The sequence below is a fragment of the Chenopodium quinoa genome, unplaced genomic scaffold, assembly GCF_001683475.1.
Source record: "Chenopodium quinoa cultivar QQ74 unplaced genomic scaffold, ASM168347v1, whole genome shotgun sequence".
In the NCBI taxonomy this organism is placed as follows: Eukaryota; Viridiplantae; Streptophyta; class Magnoliopsida; order Caryophyllales; family Amaranthaceae; genus Chenopodium; species Chenopodium quinoa.
Genome location: NW_018743987.1, coordinates 78200 through 100848, shown reverse-complemented (window position 1 = coordinate 100848; position 22649 = coordinate 78200). Strand labels below are relative to the sequence as shown.

The following is a 22649-nucleotide window of genomic DNA, read 5'->3' as shown; positions in this document are numbered from 1 at the left end:
CAAGTGATAGTGAAGCATGGAAACATCTTGATAACACATACAAGGATTTTGCAAGTGAGCCCCGTAATGTTAGATTGGGTCTATGCATAGATGGTTTCAAATTTGGAAGGCACTATTCTTGTTAGCCAGTTATTGTTACCCCGTATAACTTGCCTCCATGGTTATGTATGGAGAAGCCATTTATGTTTTTATCCTTTCTCATTCTGGGTCCTAAAAATCCAAAAGGGAACTTGGATGTGTACATGCAACCCTTGATTGACGAATTGAAATCTTTATGGGAAGTAGGTACAATGACATATGATGTATCCACAAAGCAAAATTTCAAGTTACGAGCTGCCCTTTTATGGACGGTTAGTGGCTTTAATTTCTATCTGGTTGGACTACATCGGGAAAGATGGCTTGTCCATACTGCATGGACAAACATAGATTTTTTTGCTAGACAACGGCTCTAAAAAGTATCATGGTTTGATAGTCATCGTCAATTTCTCCCACCTACACATCCTTAAAGAAAACACTGCACTGCTTTTTTAAAAAAAAGAGCGGAAACTCGATTGCCTCCTCCAATATTGACGGGCCATTAACTATGGGAGCAGGTAAGGAGATTCCAAAGTCCATTGACCCAAAAATCCGTTCGACAAAATAAAAAAAGGTTAAGACAAGGTGGCATAAGCAAAGCATCTTTTAGGATCTTCCTTATTGGAAAGATTTGTTTATTCGACATAATTTAGATGTTATGCACATTGAAAAGAGTTTTTTTGATCAACTTATCCACACAATAATGAATGTGAAAGATACCGCAGTTGATACAGATAAGGCTCGCCTAGATGTTCAGCGATATTGTAAGCGGAGTAGCTTAGAGCCTATTGAATCTGATGATGGGAGCTTGATCTTCCCAAAAGCACCATACACTCTTGATAAAGCACAACGTAGAGTGTTGTGTGAATGGATAGAAGATCTTAAGTTTCCAGATGGATATGCTTCTGATTTTGGTAGATGTGTGGATTTGCAAGCCTGTAAGATACATGGAATAAAAATCCATGATTGTCATGTGTTCATGGAAAGGTTGTTGCCTGTTGCAATGAGAGAACTTCTTCCGGATAATGTTTGGAAAGCAGTCACTGAAATCAGCCAATTTTTTCGCGATCTATGCTTTTACACTATTAAAGTTGATGATGTGACTCGTTTAGAAAAAAACATTCCAGAAATCTTATGCAAGTTGGAGAAAATATTCCCACCTGCATTTTTCAATTCAATGGAGCATTTACCTATTCATTTGCCACATGAAGTAAAAGTGGGTGGTCCTGTGCAGTATAGATGGATGTATCCATTTGAAAGGTAATATACATTTTCCCAAGTCACTCCATTATTTTCAAGTTTCTTCTATATTATTTATAATTTTATATGTTAATGAGTCAATTTTATTTTGTAGATTAAGATTTCTTAATCATCTGAAGAAGAAAATTGGTAATAAGGACGTGTTGAAGGCTCAATTTGCAAGGCTTATCTTGTAGAAGAGATTTCTAACTTTTGTTCTGATTAATTTCAACCTCATGTTGATACGAAATCTAGAGATCTAGGATGCAATGTTGTTGATGATGATGATGTAGATTCAACTATACCAGAATTATTCCAATTTAGCAAAGGTCATGGCAAAGGTGTCTAAACAAGGTTTTTAGATTTTAAAGAAATCAAGCATGCACACCACTATGTTCTTTCTAATTTTGAGGTGTTAGGAGAATATGAAAGGTACAAATTTATATAATTGGTAGTTATTTTATGAAATTTTCTAGATAATTAACGTGTTAAGGTTTATAGGAAGTTTGAAGAGTCGATGATGCAAAAATATCCTGGCATTGACCTAAATGATATTTGGAGCAAGTTTTCACATGAAATTTCCAAATGGCTTCAGGATTTTGTAAGTTTTTACAATCAAGTTTAATTTTAATATATCATTCCCTAAATATAACTAAGGTTATATATTTTATTAATTAATGGATTGAATTTGAAATTAGGTTATCGAATCTAATGATATTGATAAAGTGATTCGAGCACTTGCCATGGATTGAATTTGAAATAAGGTTATCATTCCCTCAGTAGCTTATTATCATTTTTTATGCTTGTGCTTAATCTTTCTTGCATCAAGTTTGATGACCATACCGTTAGTGGAAATGTCACGAAATTTAGGAAGGCACACTACAACCACCCATATATGAATTGGACTGAGGTGCCACTAATGGTTAGGGATCGTTGGTTCACTGAGTTTAAGGTATGTTTAGAATTTGAGACATTTTCTTGTATTCATTACTCTTAAACTAGTGAAGTTGCATGTTTGAGTCTCTAATTCTTTGTGGAAAGCATGGCCTATTCTCTGTGGAAAGCATTTCATATTAGTGCAAAGTAGATTTAACTGTTTTTTACCTCTTGCACTGGTATTATGAACCAATCAGATCAGAGTAAATGCCAATTGACAAGTTGTACTTAATCTAGATGAAGTGAGTTACTCTAGATGATTGATGATCATGATCGTTTATTGTTCTATTTTTGACCTTTGAATTAGCCTTAATCTGGTTCTTAGATTAGATTATCCTTGATATTGTGTTTTGTATGCTGTTCCTTTTGCTCTCTATCAAGGACCGATAATATCAATGCAATTATGCTCAAATTAACTAAGAATTTAGAGGAAAGCTTGATTGATTACTAATTTCTGTCCTGTGCATTGACTTAATGAACTTCGTAATTCTATTAGTCCTAGAAGACTTAGGTTTGAGCCTTCAGCAACAGAACAACTGTCATCGTTGTATTTTTGTTATGGCCTTAAAAAGTACTGAATGCTAAACATGATCTCTACTTGAACAACTGTCTCTTGCTCTGTGAGCACGTTAATAATTCATTTACAAACTAGAAACACATACAATGTGAGCACGGTATTCTACAAAAGAATCAACTGAACATGAGTTACTCTTACAAATCAAGAACCATTTAATTTTCTACGAAATGAAAAACCATTTAAGTTGCTATTACACAGTCATATATAAGTTACGCAACAAAAAATCAAAACAAGTGAAACCAAGAAACATCATCTTGGTAGTTAATAATCCTTATTAAGACAGCCAGGTACACCAACAAATCCTAGATATTGTGTCACCAACCATAGCCAAATCCCCTGAGTTCGCATGCCCTACCAAATAAACCTTCTCTTTTTTGACACATACCAAATAAACCTTCTCAAACCCTGAACTAGGTTAGGTTGTTTCTGTTGGGAAAAAAAATTAAACAAAAAAAAAAAAAACCCAAATCTCCTAACTTCTAAAGACAATTCTATATAATAATGCTGCCTAAACGATTTGTATCAAGACATTGGAGGCGAAGAAATAGTAAGCTGTTTTAAAGAGTAGGTTGTCACATGCTAACAATTTCCCTGATGCCCTGGCACAACAAGTTCCATATGAGGAAACATCCCTATGCCTGTGTGTCCTACTAATTTGGTGCAGATTAGTGTCATTCCAACAGTAGTCAGCCCTCTCTCTCTCTCTGGTGCTAAGATAGCAGGATTTGTAGGGTAGAGGAAGGGTGGGAATTTGGTGAATAATAATAGGGTTGAGCTAAGGGAGGGAAAACACACCATGGATACACCAATAGTAGTCCAGGTCACGTACTATAAGACACACCAATACCTTAAGCATTCACGTAAGTGACTATGTCATCACCAGTTATGTATCATAAGGATATTTGGCTTTATCATCCTAATTGAATCCACCCAATTAAATTAAAAATGCTAGAGCCCATTATTTTCTCAATAATGCTGCAAAAACAGGCTTGCAGCAAGAGCATTTCTTTGCAAATGTACTGACTTTTTGTGCTTCTAATATTAACTCATCTACAGCTATGGATTGGGGTAATTATGTCCTCCACCAATTAATCAGCTTGAAAGAATACCCCCATAGCTTCAAATTTTCTGTGCTAAGTCACAAAGATGCTTGCCTCTTCGTATTCTTTAGCAAATGTAGGTGTTACAACAATTGAGTATAATTGTTGCTTGTTAGCTGAGGCAAAGTTATTTGAAAATTTTCGTTAACTAATAAATAAATGATGCTGCAAATATCAACTATTGTCTGTTCAGATTTAATGATATACTATGAAAACAGTCTGAAGTTGGGCTGCTTTTTGTTAAATAAATAAAAAATAAAAGGTTCTTATGTCCTATTTCATTATATATACAAGCATACTACAAAAGGTAATACAATCCTTAATTGCAGTAATGATAGTACTTGTAAAAAAAATTAGAAATTATTTATGTATAATATGCTATTTGAGTTAAAATTATAAGCTTTACATGTTAATTATGTGGAGCGTACATATACTTGGAGACCTGAGTTTGATATTAAGGCTAGGAGAGAATTTGACAAAAAAGCTGGGGACCGACTTAGAGGTACATTGAACCAAGTTTACAAAATGCCTTTCCATAAGCAAGTTAGTTTTATGGCAGACACTATTTGATCTGAATTCATAAATAAGCGTAAGCATCTTGATTTTGTGAAACGTTCTAACCAAGCAAGAGATAATCGATTATCTGGCCAAACATTAGAGAAGTTTGACCCTGGCCATCGCCAAGGTAGTGTATCTACTCCACAAGTGGTTAAAAAATTGGTAAGTGTATGATTTTAGCAGCAAACTTATGATTTTATATAAGATTGAAGCAAGTAGAAAATTTTTAGCCACTAAGAGATGACAATAACTGGTCTTTATTACAATTGCTCGGTAGTCTATGTCCCCTATTTTTTGTTGTATTTTTTTAGTGCTAACAACTTCTTCTAATACAAGGCAAAGAAAAAGGATGGAATTTTACCAACTGCTGCTGAAGTTTATGAGAGCACTCATTCTTTTTGTGTGGGAAATGATGAAGTTGAATCGATGGGTGACAAGTCTCAAAAAGTCATGGTATGAGTATACTTCTATATTTTGCTAAGATTACAAAAAATATATATGGTAGTTAATGTTTGGAGATATTATAGATTGTTTGTTTGTTTGTGTAATTGAGTTAGATGATGAGAATGATTTGCCGGCATTAATTATATGATTAATGTGGTATGGCACAATGTGATTGAAACAGGTTTATTTTGAAGCCATACCCTATAGGAGGGAATTCTTCAATTTACAAAGGAGACTGCCAAAATTTTTACTAATAACTGCTTACATAAATTATTTTGCAATAACTGTTGCATTTTTTATTTGGAAAAATTGAAAAGAATGAGCCAACCTGGTAAGAAGAATGAGCCAACCATTGAAAAGAATGAGCCAATCTGCTAAGGTTAATTGTGAGTTTAAGGTTGGTTTTGTGTGAATTTGTTGTGCTATATGCTGCTGAAATTCTTGTTAGGGGCTGCTGCATTTTCATGTTGTTTTTACCATGTTAAAGTCATGAATTTAAGCTTATCTTGTATGTTTATATTTCTTAATATGTGGATTAATATGTCATAGTTTTATTTTATTATTTTGGCATTATTTGAGTGTGTTTATGAAGTGTGACGAAGTGGTATGGTTGTTGCCCTTTTCGGTTAATAAGTAAGTTGTCGACGTCGTTGTGTTTTGAAGTAGAATAACACTGTTTTTAAGCACCGCTTCGCCAAGGGTTGTGTACAAAGTGTATTGTGATATTTTATTATAACTAGCTTCGTACCTAAATCTAGACAATAAGAGTGACACCTTGTTATGATATATGAGCTATTTTGTATATTTTGATAAATTTTGCAGTTAAACTCTTTTGAAGGATTTTTGTTGAAATTTGGTCTTAGAAGTAAAGACCGGTAGTATTTTAAATTAGGGTTGATGATCCCTAAATGTGTTTGGATGATTTTGAAGATGTATTTTTAATGTTTTATATGATTCGTGAATGTAAGACAACCATTGGGTTGCGGAATTCAATGGTTGGAACATGCCAACATCTTGGGCTGCGGAATTCGAGATGTATTTCCTAGGTTAATTGTTGTTGTCCGGAACTACTCGGGCTGCGGAATTTGAGTAGGAAAACTGGGAGTTTGGCCATTCTCAGACGCAGACGGCTGCGGAATCGTCTGTAGGTTCGCACTGACAAACCTTTGGTGGTGGGTTGCGACATTCACCAGCGTTCATATTTTATATGCTTGCCTCACTATGGATCATTTTTCGAAAAGTTAAAATTCTCTATTTTAATATTATTATACTTTTGAGTAAGTCTTCTTAAGTCAAGTCATGATTTTTTCTTAATATTTTTAAAGAATCTTTAAAAAGTGTTAATTATTGTTTTTATGAGTTTATTGTTGTATTTTGGATGCTAGTTATTCTTACTCTATAATCATGTGGTAATATATTTTACTTGTTCAATATACATGTTCGTTGTGTTTTGTATTGTAATCATGTTTTAACTGGTAATCCTGTCTATGTATCTTATCATGTTTATCTTGTCTATATTATGAAGTGGTTGTTTGACATGTATGTATGTTGTATTATTTATATGTATGCTTCTATGCTTTACACTATGCTTAGCTTTGTATTTCTACAAGTTTTGGGAGAATTGCTAGTTACTCCCCACTGATTGTGGAACCTAAATGTTATTTTTAGGTGAAGAATAGCGTCTGTTGAGTCTGGGTTGAGAGCAGAGTGTTTAGTTTGTCCCCTAGTAGTTTCATTGGCTATCTTTTGATATTTTTACCTCTCTTTATGAGATAGTCGAATTTGAGATTTCTTTCTCTTCATAATTTTTATTTAAGTTATTTATTTATTTTGTTTAGTTTTTTAGTAACCCTTAGAGTGGCATTCCGTCTCGACGTTATTTCCGCTAACGTCTAGCCTTCTATTTTAGATGGGGTGTTACAGTTGGTATCAGAGCAAACGGTCCAAAAACTCTCACAGAGTTGCTACAATTTCTTAAGAAATATGTAGTTGTGTCAATAAACTTGATTTTGAAAAGCCTTGACCTTAGTGAGAGTTACTTAGGTAGGAAGAAAGGATGCGTCTCTATCTGTTGGATTTTAGGTAGAATATGTCGTCTATCTTAATTTGTGTACATGATAGGGTATCTAGGGTTTCTAGGTTGTTTCCAAGTTTCGAGGACGAAACTTTTATAAGGAGGGGAGATTGTAACACCCTGTATTTTCGAACCATTATTTTTGTGTGTTTCAACCTATAAATCCTAAATTCAAATTTAAATATAAATTTCTAAATTGAAATGTTAATTTAAGTATTAAAATCGTTATTTGATTTAAGGGTCATCCCAAGCTTTTGATATCCTTATTAAAATGTATTAACGAAATGATAGAAAGTTATTTAAAAGGTTTTATGTTTAAGTTTTAACCATTTCAACTGTATTTGACTTGTCTGAATTGATATTAGCCTTAAAGGATTATTCCTTAAGCTTAAGCATTAATTCAGTAAGTGTTACTAAATTATATATATAATTTTGATATTTAACCTATTGCGATTAATACGGGTCATCATGGGTGATTCCTTGTCTGAAGTACCAATCTAATAGGTATAAAAAATGATTTTTGGAGTTTTAAAAACGTTTTACGTGCTATCGTGTCAATATCGATAAATGAAGTTGTATTGGGTGATTCCGTCAACTCGTTTATCAATTTGGTATTGTTTATAATGTGTTCTTTAATTCTTTTATTTTATAAAACTCATTATAATGTCCTTTTATTAATTAGGTCATTATAAATGAATAATATTGCTGATTTCACATTTCGTTTTTTTTTATGTCGCTTCCGGTACTTATGAACTTTATATATATTTTCAGTGTTGTGATTTAAATTATTATTTTCATTATTATTATTGATATTATTAATGAGATATCAATAATAAAATATATATTGTAGTTTTTGAATGCGTTTTAAAATGCCTTCCTTTACATTTCTTTTCTAGTCTATTTTCGGGCCAACTAGCATTTATCTATAGGTCGGGTTTTTCCTCAAAACTTCCACGACTGTATAGATTAGGACATGCTTGTTTATTAGATTCCTTAATCCCATTCTTAAGCCTAAAGTAATCATTTAATCAAGCCCAAAAGAAAAGCCTTGAACCTAGGTATTATGGGGCTTGTTTATGCGCTTCATTTTATCCCAATTTAGACTGATTTACCCTAAGTAACCTCCTCTAATCAATGGTAATAACACCTAATTATGGCTGCCCAACTCCTCTCCTTGTCCTTCTCTTATAACGTACAAAACAAGGCTAACTTTCATCAGTTTTCTCCACCCAAAAGATGCAGCAACTCACTTCTCTTCTCCCCATCTTTTTCGTGGGATTAAAGGTGGGAATCAAAGGGAAATCAAAGACTAACCTACTTCCATAATCTCTGCAAATATCGTGCTCCATTTCCCCTATAAAAAAGACACGGAAACGAAGCAAGGCACAAGGCTACTTGGGTGGGTGTTGTTCGTATTGGTTCCTGCTGTTTGTGCGTGGTTTGTCCCTTTCTTTGAGTTTCGATTGCCTATAAATCAAGAGGTAACTAGCACTATTCCAAGCTTTAGAAATCATGGCTAGGATAGGTTAAGGCTAGGTGCAAATTAGAGTTGGTTAGATTAGAAATTCGTTGTAATTCAAGGTGCTAGAGTTTCATGTTTGTTTGCTGTTTTGTGCGTGAGAAATGAGGGTATCTTATTCATGTTTTATTGCTGTTTTTTATGCTATATAATCATCCCTAGAAGTAGTATATATATTAAGGATTGGTTCCATAAATTGTTGTTATGTTTTGGTGGTTTTTATACATGATATGTACACTATGGCTCACAATATTGCTGCTGTAATTGCTGACCTTGTGCAGTACGTTTTCATCCTTATTTCCCTTTGATTTAGCTTGTTTTTGTTCCTAATATGGTATAGCATCATGTTAGGTATATCCCAAAATTTAATTATCATGTTTTTGGGTAAGTTTTGTTGTGATTATATGCCTAAAACTAAGCAAAGGTGCTGCTGCAGATTAGTTTGTGAACTGTGTGAATCGAGTAGTTTTTAAGTGATAAAATGCTTAATTTTTGTGCCTAATATTATGCCTAACCTGACCTATTATGTATTTAGAGTGTGTATAGTAATGGGCTAAGGTTAATTGTGAGTTTAAGGTTGTTTTTGTGTGAATTTGTTGTGCTATATGCTGCTGAAATTCTTGTTAGTGGCTGCTGCATTTTCATGTTGTTTTTACCATGTTAAAGTCATGAATTTAAGCTTATCTTTATGTGGATTAATATTTCATAGTTTTATTTTATCATTTTGGCATTATTTGAGTGTGTTTATGAAGTGTGACGAAGTGGTATGGTTGCTGCTCTTTTTGGTTAATAAGTAAGTTGTCGACGTCGTTGTGTTTTAAAGTAGAATAACATTGTTTTTAGCACCGCTTCGCCAAGGGTTGTGTACGGAGTGTATTGTGATATTTTATTATAACTAGCTTCGTACTCAAATCCAGACAATAAGAGTGACACCTTGTTATGATATATGAGCTATTTTGTATATTTTGATAAATTTTGAAGTTAAACTCTTTTGAAGGATTTTTGTTGAAATTTGGTCTTAAAAGTAAAGACCCGCAGTATTTTAAATTAGGGTTGATGATCCCTAAATGTGTTTGGATGATTTTGAAGAAGTATTTTTAATGTTTTATATGATTCGTGATTGTAAGACAACCATTGGGCTGCATAATTCAATGGTTGGAACATGCCAACATCTTGGGCTGCGAAATTCGAGATGTAATTTCCTAGGTTAATTGTTGTTGTCCGGAATTACTCGGGCTGCGGAATTCGAGTAGGAAAACTGGGAGTTTGGCCATTCTCAGACGCAGACGGCTGCAGAATCGTCTGTAGGTTCGCCCTGACAAACCTTTTGTGGTGGGCTGCGGCATTCATAGGCGTTCATATTTTATATGCTTGCCTCACTATGGATCAGTTTTCGAAAAGTTAAAATTCTCTATTTTAATATTATTATACTTTTGAGTAAGTCTTCTTAAGTCAAGTCATGGATTTTTCTTAATATTTTTAAAGAATCTTTAAAAAGTGTTAATTGTTGTTTTTATGAGTTTATTGTTGTGTTTTGGATGCTAGTTATTCTTACTCTATAATCATGTGGTAATATATTTTACTTTGTTCAATATACATGTTCGTTGTGTTTTGTATTGTAATCATGTTTTAACTGGTAATCCTGTCTATGTATCTTATCATGTTTATCTTGTCTATATTATGAAGTGGTTGTTTGACATGTATATATGTTGTATTATTTATATGTATGCTTCTATGCTTTACACTATGCTTAGCATTGTATTTCTACAAGTTTTGGGAGAAATGCTAGTTACTCCCCACTGATTGTGGAACCTAAATGTTATTTTTAGGTGAAGAATAGCGTCTGTTGAGTCTGGGCTGAGAGCAGAGTGTTTAGTTTGTCCCCTAGTAGTTTCATCGGCTATCTTTTGATGTTTTTACCTCTCTTTATGAGATAGTCGAATTTGAGGTTGTTCTGCCTCGTTAAAAGTTTTCTTTGATCATTTGAGATTTCTTTCTCTTCATAAATTTTATTTCAGTTATTTATTTATTTTATTTAGTTTTTTTAGTATCCCTTAGAGTGGCATTCCGTCTCGACGTTATTTCTGCTAACGTCTAGCCTTTTATTTTAGACGGGGTGTTATAGTCCAAAGGAAAGGAAGATAGAGTAAAAGAGTCGCCAACAAGTTTTAGGAACTTGTAAACCGTTCACAGGGTGAAGGTTACACCCGTTAACGATCCAAGAGATCGTCAACTCCAATAGTTCTGGAACCATGACTGGAAGTTCGGGAATGAAGGTACAAATCCAATCTAAAGGAGAAAGAACCTTCCCTAAAAATAGGCATCTACTTTATTCTTCTCGTATTCATGTGCGCTTTCTGACTAACATGCAATCATTAGGTTTACCCTAAACATGTTTAATATATATTGGTAGAATATGAATGCACAAATAAGTCTATTATTGGTGATCACTTGAATTATAATCATATTAACCCTAAACAAGATTATTAATTATCTTATTAAGCGTGATTACAAGTACAAATTCCCTTTAAACATGCATAAAAGGTGTGATCAAGCAATAACAATAAAATATAAAGCAACATAATAATAATCATAATAACAATCATAAAATTATAACAATAATAATCATGATAATCATGATGAAAATAATTATGTTAAAGCATATTAATAGCAAGATCCTAGGTATGATACTAACAAGATTAATAACAAACCCTAGCATGTAACTAAACAATAAAAATCAAAGCTTTAGCCCTAACATGATTACTAACATGATATTAGGAAATAAAATAGGAAGCATCATAGCAATCATAATAGATATAATTAAGAAACTTATTCTTACCCTAAACATCATACTAAGAAAAGCATCCTAACATGATACTAGGCCAGAAAAAACATCCTAACATGATACTAGGAATCAAAATAACAACCTAAACATGATTTCTATACTAAAATATCAGTAAAACAATTAAAGCACTTACTTGGATGCCTCGTATCTCTTTCTAATAACAAAATACACACGTTAGTAGATTCAAGGAAAATAATAAAATCAAAACAATTAAATTAAATAATTGAATTAGAGATTTGGGACCAAAACCCCAGAAATATCAAACCTTTCACGTCTAGGGCGAAGACAACTTTGAACTTGGTTAGGTGTGTCTAGATCTTGTGAATGCGGAATTTTGTTTGTAAAAAGGTTGGTTTAGAAAAAGAGAGAAAGAATACCAAGAATTTCTTGATGAGAGTTGGTGAGGTTGATGAAGGTCTAAGGACGCTATTTATAATGAAAACAGTCCGGATATGATAAAAAAGAATCGGAGTTTGATAAGGAATAAAACACGTCGCTGTCTATACAACTGCGCCTGTCGCGAGGCGACAGCCTGACGACGTTCAGCGCTGCTGGTGATTTTTCCACACATTTTCTATTTTTTGATAAAATTAAATCGTAAAAGCCCGTACGAGGGGTTCAAAAGAACCTTCTAGAAGATTATAGAAGACTATGATCAATCCTAATTGCATTAGGAATGATAATTCAGAATAGGCCCTCCTCTAGATCATTGTGCCGCATATAAAGATCAAAACAGACCCATTTTAGTAATTTGGTCATAACTTCCTCATTATTCATCGGAATTGGGCTTATAATATATCGTTGGAAAGCTCTTTTTGAACTCTATCAAACTACACTATTATTGGACCCTTGTTATGGACCAAACTGAACTGGATTGGCTATTTTCATAAAATAGAATAGGTTTTTGAAAACAGAAAGAAGAGAATTTAATAAAAACTAACCGCAGCACTAGACTTTACACACTTTCACTTTGTTCGATTATGATTCGACGCGAAAGGTATTCATCACCGGGTCTAATTTTTGGGGAGACACAAATGGGTGTTTACAATACTAATACTAATACTAATAATAATACTAATAATAATATAATAATAATAATAACATAATAATAATAATAATACTAATAATAATAATAATAATAATAATACTAATAATAATAATAATAATAATAACAATAATAATAATAATAATAATAATAATAAGGAAAATTTGTCTGGAAGGGACTTATATCTTCACTCTTTTCTCTGGAAGGACCTTATACATTCAAAGTGGTCTAAAAGGACCTTATAAGTATGTGTTGTTGTCTAGAGGGACCTTGACGCCGGATTTCGGTGTTTGACTTTTTTACTCCCGCGTTGACATGTCACGTGACTTAAAAAAATCACCCTCCCTCTTATTTATTTTTCCTTTTCCCTCCAAATCACATTCTCTCTCTTCTACTCCCCAAATTTTTTCCCCAAATTGTTTCTCTCTCCTAACGAAACAAGTTGACTAAATCAAATCAATTGGATTTCCTTAATTTTCGAAGAAATTCAAGCAAGGAGCGTTCGATTAAGTCCTTTTCGCATCAGGTGAGAACAATTCGTACAATATTTTTCCCCAATCCCAATGTTTTATTCTTATGTTTAGTTGTTTGGAAAATTAGGGTTTATAACTCAATTGGTTCTAAAATCATGTTTTTTTTGGTTGTTTAAGGATGTTTTCGACTAAAAGGAAGTTATCAAAGTGCAATTGTGGTGGCTTGTATGGAAAATGAGAAGATAAGGTTGATTGATGAACATGAGAACTTGAAGAACAAGATGATGAGGAGCAAGGAAGGTGTTCATAAAACTTTGATCAGGACTGAAAATTGGGGATTGATATTGATTTGTGTGATCTTGTCTATTCTTTGTAGTTTGATTGTGGTGAAGTTATGTGTTTCGTGAGGAGAGAAACAATTTGGGGGAAAATTTTGAGCATATAATGTGAATTGGAGGGAAAAGGTGAAAAAAGAAAGAGGGAGGGTGATTTTCTTAAGTCATGTGACAGCTAGTCACATAACTGGTCAACGCCGGAGTAAAAAAGTCAAACATCGGAATATGACGTCAAGGTCCCTCTAGACAACAAAACATATTTATAAGGTCTTTTTAGACCACTTTGAACATATAAAGTCCTTCTAGACAAAAGAGTGAAAATATAAGTCCCTTCCAGACAAATTTTCCTAATAATAATAATAAGGCTAAATTAGAAAAAAACACCTGTTAAAAGACCTAATTTTGTTTTTAACACCTTAAGATTTCGAAGTTTAATTATAACACCTGTTAAAAAATAAAAATTTTGCTTTCACCACCTAAATTGGAACAACGTTAGAGGATCTGTTAGCTGGGCCCACAATAACGACTATTTTTTCCAAACTGCTTTATATAGTTACGACATCCTTCACTAATGTAGAATTGTTGAGCTGATTACACAAAACTGCTTCACATTTTGCGAATTCTGACTAACAAATTGGCGAAATTGTTTGATTTTACCATCATTGTTTGGGGGACGTAGATATCAAATCAGGTAATTGCGTCAATAGCACTTTAGAAACCCTAATTTATCTTTCAAAAATAAGGCGTAAATTAATCTATATGTTGTTGACTTAAATGCATAATTCAGGTCGTATCTGGCAATAGTCATGTAATTCGTAAATAGTTAGGGTTCATTGTGTGTTAATTGTGCTGTAATTTGCGAGAAAATGAAATTAGGGTTCATTGTAGAAATAATTTGGGGGTTTTGATTTGTAGGAGTGACTATTTAATTCCCTTGGTTCAATTGTATTTTTTTCATAGTACGAATGGTTTTGCTTATTATGGATGGCAAATTGGTGCAGGAAATGTCTTCTACAAGTTTCTCACCTTCAAAGGAGAAGAAGTGCAAATGTGGTGTTCCCTTTGCAAAGCTTACCAGTTGGACAAGGGAGAACCCTGGTCGTAAGTTCAGAACATGCAAGTTCTACGATCCTGTAACTGAGAGCAGAGGTTGTAAAGCATTTGAATGGGTGGATGAACAAGATGGGACAGCCTGGCAAACAGAGGTGATCAACAATTTGTTGTTTGATAAGAAACTGTTGAAGGGGGAAATTAGTGATTACAAGAGGGAAGTTGATGATCTTGGTGGATAGTTGAGGTGTTTGCTGAATGAAGTGGACAGGCTGAAAATGAAATGCAAGGCTTTAAACTCTGACAGGAACAAGATGAACAGAGAGATGCATGGAAGGAATGCTAGATCAGATCACTCTGTTCTTAGTCTTGCCGTTGGGATTAGTTTGGTCATATTAGTGATCCTTCTTATTAGGGGGTTTGTAATGCATTAAGTATAACTTTTAATGCTAGTAATTGCATGAAACAGTAATATGGTAATGTAATGATTTATAAGTGGCAGTGAACCACTATTGCAAGCAAACTAATGTACACAATTATGAAAGCAATGAATTAAGTAAGTACCTAAGTAGTTGATATTGCATTTAAGTTGTTGATCAAATTTGTTGTTGCAGTGCCTAACAAAATTGGCTGGTAAAGCCTTAAAGCAAAGTATTAATTTAACAAAACAGGATCCTTGTCCTAAACCCAAAAGTAAAGCTACAAATATTGCAACTGATTGTTCAGAAAATACAACCAACAACTAAAGTTCAGAAAAACAATTCAAACATCATTGTGTCAGCCCTCCTTGTCTGGAAGTCAGCAGCTTAGCCCTCCTTGTCTGCACTCCAGTAGCATTGGGTTCAGGTTGGCTGGAAGAGGGGGTGGTGTGATGCTTGGCTTGTGGCTGCCCTTGTTGTTCTTGGGGAAAAGTCCTATTCCCAATGCTGTTTGGACCAGCCCCTATTGCACTCTGTTTATAAAACACAAATACCAATAAACAAGTATCAACATCCAATTTCATCACAAATTTTAAAAGAAAAGTTACAAATCCAACAGCATACCTTCTTAGCAGCTTTGATCTCCCTCTTCTTCCTTTGCTCAACTACCCAAGGTGAATTTAAAGGAGGCCTTCCTGCAGTTCTCTGCTCAGTTGGTTCAGGTTCATGTGGGCCCTTGCAAGTCTTGGGATAGTGGCCAAATCCACCACAAATCCTACACTGACTTTTCCTCCTCTTTCTTCCCTGCTCTCCTCCTGTTGCAGATGTTCCCTCCCCAGGTTCCAGCTTCCTCTTCTTCTGTTTAGGTCTTCCAGGCTGCTGTTTGAATGCTGGTGGATGAGGCTCTCTCATGTTCACTCTCTCCCAATGCTTTGGGCCTGGCATAGGTTGAATTGCAGGCTCATATGCTGCTCTGTAAGTGTCCATAGCGTAATAGGGGTGGACAAACTGCTCAACATCAACCCTCTGATCCATTATGCATGCAAATGCATGAATACATGGGATGCCTGTTAATTGCCAGTGATTGCAGGAACAAGACCAATTGGGCAAGTCAACTAGAACCTGGTCATCATTCAGCTGCACTTCATAAGTGTCATCCCTGGCAGCTTCAATTATGCAATTCCTAGCCACATAGCTCATCCTCTGAAATAGCTTATGCACATATGGAGTGATGTTGGTTGTGATTTCCTTGGAGTCCTCCCACTTCTCATTATTTCTCCTCATCATGTACCTCCTCATCCATTCCATTTGGGTGAGGATAGGTTTGTCTCTTGCATCTCTGATAACAGAGTTGAAAGTCTCACACATGTTGTTTAGTAACATGTTGGACCTGCAACTGTCACTGAATGCATGTCTGCACCAGTGATGAGTGGGGATGTTCTCCAAATAATTGTAAGCATCCTCATCAAGCTCCCTAATCTGTTGCATGGCTATCTGAAACTCAACCTACAACCACAACAGGAACATTATCATGAAAGAATAATCCTTTGCCTACAGATTTTTTTTTCCCTTTCCCTTATCCAACACCTTCACACTGCCAGAACCCCTTTCAAGCTTAGCTTTACCCTTTTGTTTCCCCTTACTCAACAACTTCCCTTTACCAGGAACCCCCTTAATCTCAGCAGAAACCCCTTCAACCCTTTCTATCCCCTGTCTAGATCTAGTTTTAGGAGATTCTTCACCCTCCCTCACCTTAGGCTCATTTTTGTTAATTCTTGGGCTCTTCCTAACTACAGCAGGCTTACCTGAACTTTTCTTCCCCTTTCTCTCAGCCTTTACTGGAGTGGACTGGGCCTGGATCTCATGTATGGGCCTTAATGTTTCATTAGCAGTCTCAAATACTTCAACATACCCTTCCCCATTCACTGTCTCCAGCAGCCCCTTCACTTCCTCTTCATTTACTAACTCCCTTCTCCCTGTGTTAAAGGTCCTACCTCTTTCTTTATACCAAAGTCTGTAGTTAGGTGGGACATGGACATTAAAGTTCATAAACCCATGCACAGCAGCTACCCTCAAATAATGAAAATCTATCTTATCCACTACCACATCCCTCCTCCTATAACATAACCCACCACACCAACAAAGCAAATGCTTTGATTTTGACACTTGTTTAGTAACAAAAGCACCCCCTACTCTAAATACTATATCAATTAATCCATCTTCGTTGTCGGCCATTTTTCTACCTAATAAACAAATGCAAAGCAAATCAATAAAACCCAACATAGCTAACCCCATTACACAGTCAACCGCAATACTTTAATCAACAAAATCAAACATATTTAAACCAACACAATGACAAACCAGTCAACAGTCAATAAAATCAATGATTTAAACTAAATAATTCACACATTACACCAAATCATACTTAATTTAATCAAATTCAACTTTAATTACAAATTAACCCATTTTACTGTTCTTAGGGTTCCTAATTTTTTTTCCCAAATTACCCTACTACACCCACACAAATGGCATAATGCAGCACACAGTACTTGTTGAAAACTACTTTAAAGGGTTCGAAAGGTACCTGTATTGGAATCTTACTCCTGTTGCTGTCAGAATCCACGAAAAAGTCCAAGCTTTTTGGATGTTGGAAATGGCTGACGGAATCTCGCTGACTTGTTTCGCTCCAATATTGACACCTCCTCTTCCAACTCAATTTCTCAATCACAACAATCAGTATAGGGTTTGAATGTTCGCAGTAATTTTGGTTGTTCAAGATTTGCAGACGAAATTCAATGAAGCAAAATTAGTTGGTGGTAATAAATGACAGAGAAGATAAATTCGAATTGAAGGGGATGGAATTTGGAGGGTAAACGACTATGTGGGCCCCACTAAAAAATTCCGTCACAGTTTCTGTTATCTGGTGGTGAAAGCAAAATTTTTATTTTTTAACAGGTGTTATAATTAAACTTCGAAATCTTAAGGTGTTAAAAACAAAATTAGGTCTTTTAACAAGTGTTATTTTCTAATTTAGCCTAATAATAATAATAATAATAATAATAATAATAATAATAATAATAATAATAACAATAACAACAATAACAACAACAACAACAATAACAATAACAATAACAATAACAATAACAATAATAATAATAATGATATGCATCAATGATAAGACAAAATGAACATTTATTATAACAAAACGCACTTATAATCTAACTAGAAGACAAAAAACTCGAAGTACTATGTGAAGGAATTATGCCTTCGATAAGTGCAATTACTAGATACATTAAAGATCACTATTCTAGAGATAATAAGTTCATTCTTTTGGGTCGCCATTGTCTGTTGTTAGATATGAAAAATGAACTTTAGGCTAGTTAAATAGTCCAAAGCCCAATAAAATGGATTCTATGAGGTCACACAACAAGGGTATTAGGTTAAACAAGTTAGAGGCCCATTAATGGGCCTTATGAGGATATAACAGATCATGATTAGTGTTAGGCTAGAGTAGTTGGATTAGAGTTAGGATTTTTGGCTTGACATTGACTCTTATATTAGATATGATCTATAAATAAAGTTCATGACAATAAGTTGAATTAAGTTATAATTTACAAGTCAGTAAATTGAGAAACAAGCAACCAAATCCCAAAAAACCCTAAGCTCTCTTTCTCTCTCACTCTCACGCACGCCCCTCCCCTCTCACCTCCCTCCTTACGGCCGGCCACCCTAGGGTGGCGCGTGGTGTTCGTGGTGGTGGTTCTTGTTGGTTTGTTCTTCTCCTCTCCGTAGAAGGTTGATCGAAAGGGTTCAATCACGACTAACTAACATTAGTGGAGGTTTAATCTTTGCCCGTGGACCAAGTAGAGGAATCACGCTTGAGGTTCTTTATCTGCCATAGTTCTTGCTCGATTGCACGTGGATTCACGCTTCAAAGGTATTTATTTGTTCTTTATGTGTTATGCATTGATCTTGGTGTTTAGTTGCCTATGAATATGATTTATATAATTCCGCTTATAGTATCTAAAGTCTTACACTACGGAGATCACATGCATTAATTCCCTTTGTCGAAAACCGAACTCTACTTATGTAAAATGATGAAAATCATCATTGCCATTAATAAAACTACTAGGGCTATAATTAAAATTAAGTATAGATTTTATTTCCTTAAATAATCTTCTTCAAAGGTAAAGGAGTGTGGCGGTTGTCGGTTGTAGGCACGGAACATGGTGCGTGGTCGGGAATGAATGAAGGAAGTAGAAGTAGAGGAAATAATTTGGGTAAAAGTGAGAGGGGATAAGAATTGTATGATTAAATAAGGGGGGGGGGGGTGCAATCCTCTTTTATAGAGGGTGAATTATCCATTGCAGTTTTACACAACTGTTAAAATATCATATAGTATTCTAATGGATTGCTGGTAAAATTATATTTAAACTATTAATATTTATAAACGTAAATAAGTATCACACTGGGATGCAAGCCATAGTGGTCCGAGAACCCTAATCTATTCAAGAGGTCAAGGGTTCAAAAAACTGAAAGAAACATAAAAAGTGTGTAATCTAAAAATAAATAAATATAAAGTTTGCATCATTTATATATTTATTTCACTTTATTAATAATGTAAGTATGAACATGAATTGTGTGACCATGAAAATTTATTCTATTAACATGCATGCAACAAATACCTCTACATGTAAAAGTAATTATATGTTACTTTCTATAACCATGCATGAGAGTAACCAAACTAAATATCATTAATATAATATGTATGATTTCCTCATATTTACCAAGATGACTAATTTTGTAGGTAAATATATTGTGAGTTTCTGGTATAGGGGATCCGTATGGGAAACTATAGAGCATACTTCTCAAAATATATCTTGTGAAAGAAATTGAAATCTTCGGGTTTTTCACCATATACCCTTGAGTTTTTTGTTTATTCACCATATACCCATGAAGTTTATAAACTTCATCATATACCCTCGAGTTTTCTAAAAAATATATCATATAACCTTGATGACTAATGGTTATTAACTTTATCAATTATGACCCAAAACTACCCTAAATACATTCCTCCACCTTCAAAATCACCCACGTTTCTTTTTCTCACCTCCAAAACCACCCCTAACTTCTTTTTCTCTTCCTGAAAATCGATTATACATATATGATTTTTGAGATTTGGAGTGAATTCAGGGATTGGACAAAGGAGAGGAGTGGTTTCAGGGATGAAAGGAGAGATATAAGGTGGTGTCGATGCATAATTAATCAAATTTCACTCATCTTGTTGTCATTAAGGGTATATGGTGAATTTTTGTAACAACTTAAGGTTATATGGTGAATTTGAAAATAAATAAAATACAGGGGTATGTGGTGAAAAAATCGTGAAATCTTTCTAAAATTGGATAATCTATATAAGTTTACCTGATTAAAGATGGTGGTGACAAGATGTTATGAAATATACAGAAATTAAAGGATTAAGAGAAGAAGGTAAGGGAGGTGGAATTACTACTTGTACTATATTACTCTTGGTAATATTTTTGTATTTTTCATACAAGTCAACTTGCATGGGTATTGATAGTAGTGAAAACTACTATTACATTGTGGGATACTAACATAGAGGGTGGCAACAAGGTTGGCTACTACATTAAATGCCATGAAGAAATTTGGAGTGTAGACATTCACACCATATTTAATGATCAAATTAAGGAAAAATGGAAAAGAAAAATCCAACCTTTGGGCGGTCTGACTATAAAAATCCAACCTTCCATTAATCTCATAAAAATCCAACCTTCCATTAATATCATAAAAATCCAACCTTTATACCCCACCTTCTTTGACAGATCCATTTGACTTTTAACCTATTAAATAGGTTAATTTTTTTTAAAAAAAAATTCTCACTTTCCTTCCCACTCCTCTTCTTTCTCTCTCCTTTCCACACCACCACCTCTGCCACCACTTTCCTTCTCTCTCCTCTCTACACAACAACTAGTCCACCACCTTTGCCACCACAAGCCACGCAGCCTCCTCTCAAAACCAACGCCCAACCACAAGCCACACAACCCTCTCTCCCACGCATCCTTCTCTTACCTCCCTATCCCTTTTCTATGCCCATCATAACCATCACCCCAGCATCTCCCTCACCCAACCCCGACAACGACATCTAAAGGGTTTCGAACTTGGGGCCGAAAATAATATGTAAATTGGGGCCGGAAATTGGTGGTGCGATAGTGGAGCAGCACCGCCAAATGGAGTGTGCAAGAGAGGAGTTGCGATGGTGGAGTTGTTTGGTACGGGTTAAGTGAGGAGGTGGCTGCAACAACGACTAATTTGGTTGAGTGTGGGTTGGAGCAGGTGCTGCGACTGGTGGTTGGTTTGGGATTTCGGGATGCCGGGGCTGGGCAGTTTGGAGTCGGTGGTTGTTGTTGTCTCTGGGTTACGTTGGGGATGGGGTGGTCAGGTACGGTGGGGATGGGGATGGGGTGGTTAGGTACGGTGGGGATCAGGGAAGGAGGTGGGGTTAGCTATTATGATTTTTTATTTTTTTTGTTTTTTAAAGATTAAAAAAATAATTGACCAATTAATGATTGACACGTGGCACATAACTTATAAAAATCGGTCATCAACAGGTAATGGATCTGCCAAAGAAGATGGGGTATAAAGGTTGGATTTTTATGAGATTAATGAAAGGTTGGATTTTTATTGTCAGACTGCCCAAAGGTTGGACTTTTCATTTCCATTTTTCCTCAAATTAATTAGGGAAATTCTACTTGGTGGCCTCATAGAAGTAAAAATTCTACGTGGAAGACTAACCCTTTTTTAATTCTATAAAATGGTACTATATACTTACTAAATTCATTTAAGTGGTCTAATTATCATTAAATCGAATAACCAGAACTTAAATTGTCCATTTGCTAACCTAAATTAATAAAAAGACTAACCTACCCTTAAAATAATCCTTCCATATTATTTTATCATCTATTTCCAGAAAGGCTGCTTAGTTCCTCATTGTATATTGTAGCCCTCTTCCATTTTCTGACTTAGGGTTTATCATCTACTGCTTAGGGTTCGTTTCTGGTAATCTCCAAGCAATTTGAAAATGAATTTTCATGATGTTGCTGCAGGTAAGATGTGCGCATTCAATGAAAGTTTCAATTGGGTGAATATGAAGCACTGCTACTACACCCCCGCAAAAAACGCAGATGTAATTATGGTGGAGATTAGCAACGTTAGATGAGATGTTGTTTAATGTAGGATGTATTTGAATTTGTATAATTTGATTATGTATAAATAAAAGTCAGTCATGACATTTTGCTTTTAATAATAGTTGTACAATTATGCAAATATTAAAGTACATAATCTAGAAGCATTTGAGCACTAATTAGAGTAATGAGCACATAGTTGTTGACAAAATACTGTAAAAAAAAGAACAACTCCGTGTTCTCAAATAAATTGCTCCTTGTCTACAAACCAATTGAGCACATACTCATGTTCAAACTGTTGTTGTTGTTGTTTTTTTTTGTTTTTTTATATAAATTTTCAAAATAAAGCAACTAAGTAAAGCTGCTATACATTGTTTCAGCAAAAAATTACACAAAAAAAGCTTGAACTTGTAGAAGAAAAATTCAGAACATCCTAGACTTTGTTCTTCCCTTTACCACCCCTCTTTGCAGCAGTAATTGGTTGTCTCATTGAACCTTGGACAACATTTTGTGACATTTGAGTTGTCCAGACAGTAGGTTTTGATTGAGAAGCAGACAACAATAAGCTTCTTGTGAACCTTCTACTTTGAGTTTTTCATTGGCCTCTGATAAGGTTTGGTGCATCTTGGGATTTGGATGCAGATTGTGATGAGGATTCAGCAAGCTTTTTCATTTCCTTTGCTCTTGATTTTGCAATATTGATGCCATCGGTATCACTTTGTTCATTTGCTGTAAGCCCTCATTTGCAGGTATGTGAATTA

General features: G+C 34.7%; 1 protein-coding gene across 1 annotated transcript; it reads right to left on the bottom strand.

The window, feature by feature from the left end:
- Positions 1-14822: 14822 nt before the first annotated feature.
- On the bottom strand, positions 14823-17497 carry LOC110690102. The gene is made up of 3 exons (XM_021866924.1): positions 17274-17497; positions 15314-16195; positions 14823-15222 (listed from the first exon to the last, which is right to left on the bottom strand). The coding sequence occupies exons 2-3, from the start codon at positions 16175-16177 to the stop codon at positions 15040-15042; spliced, it is 1047 nt and encodes a 348-aa protein (XP_021722616.1). The 5' UTR covers positions 16178-16195; positions 17274-17497; the 3' UTR covers positions 14823-15039.
- Between the last annotated feature and the right edge of the window lie 5152 nt (positions 17498-22649).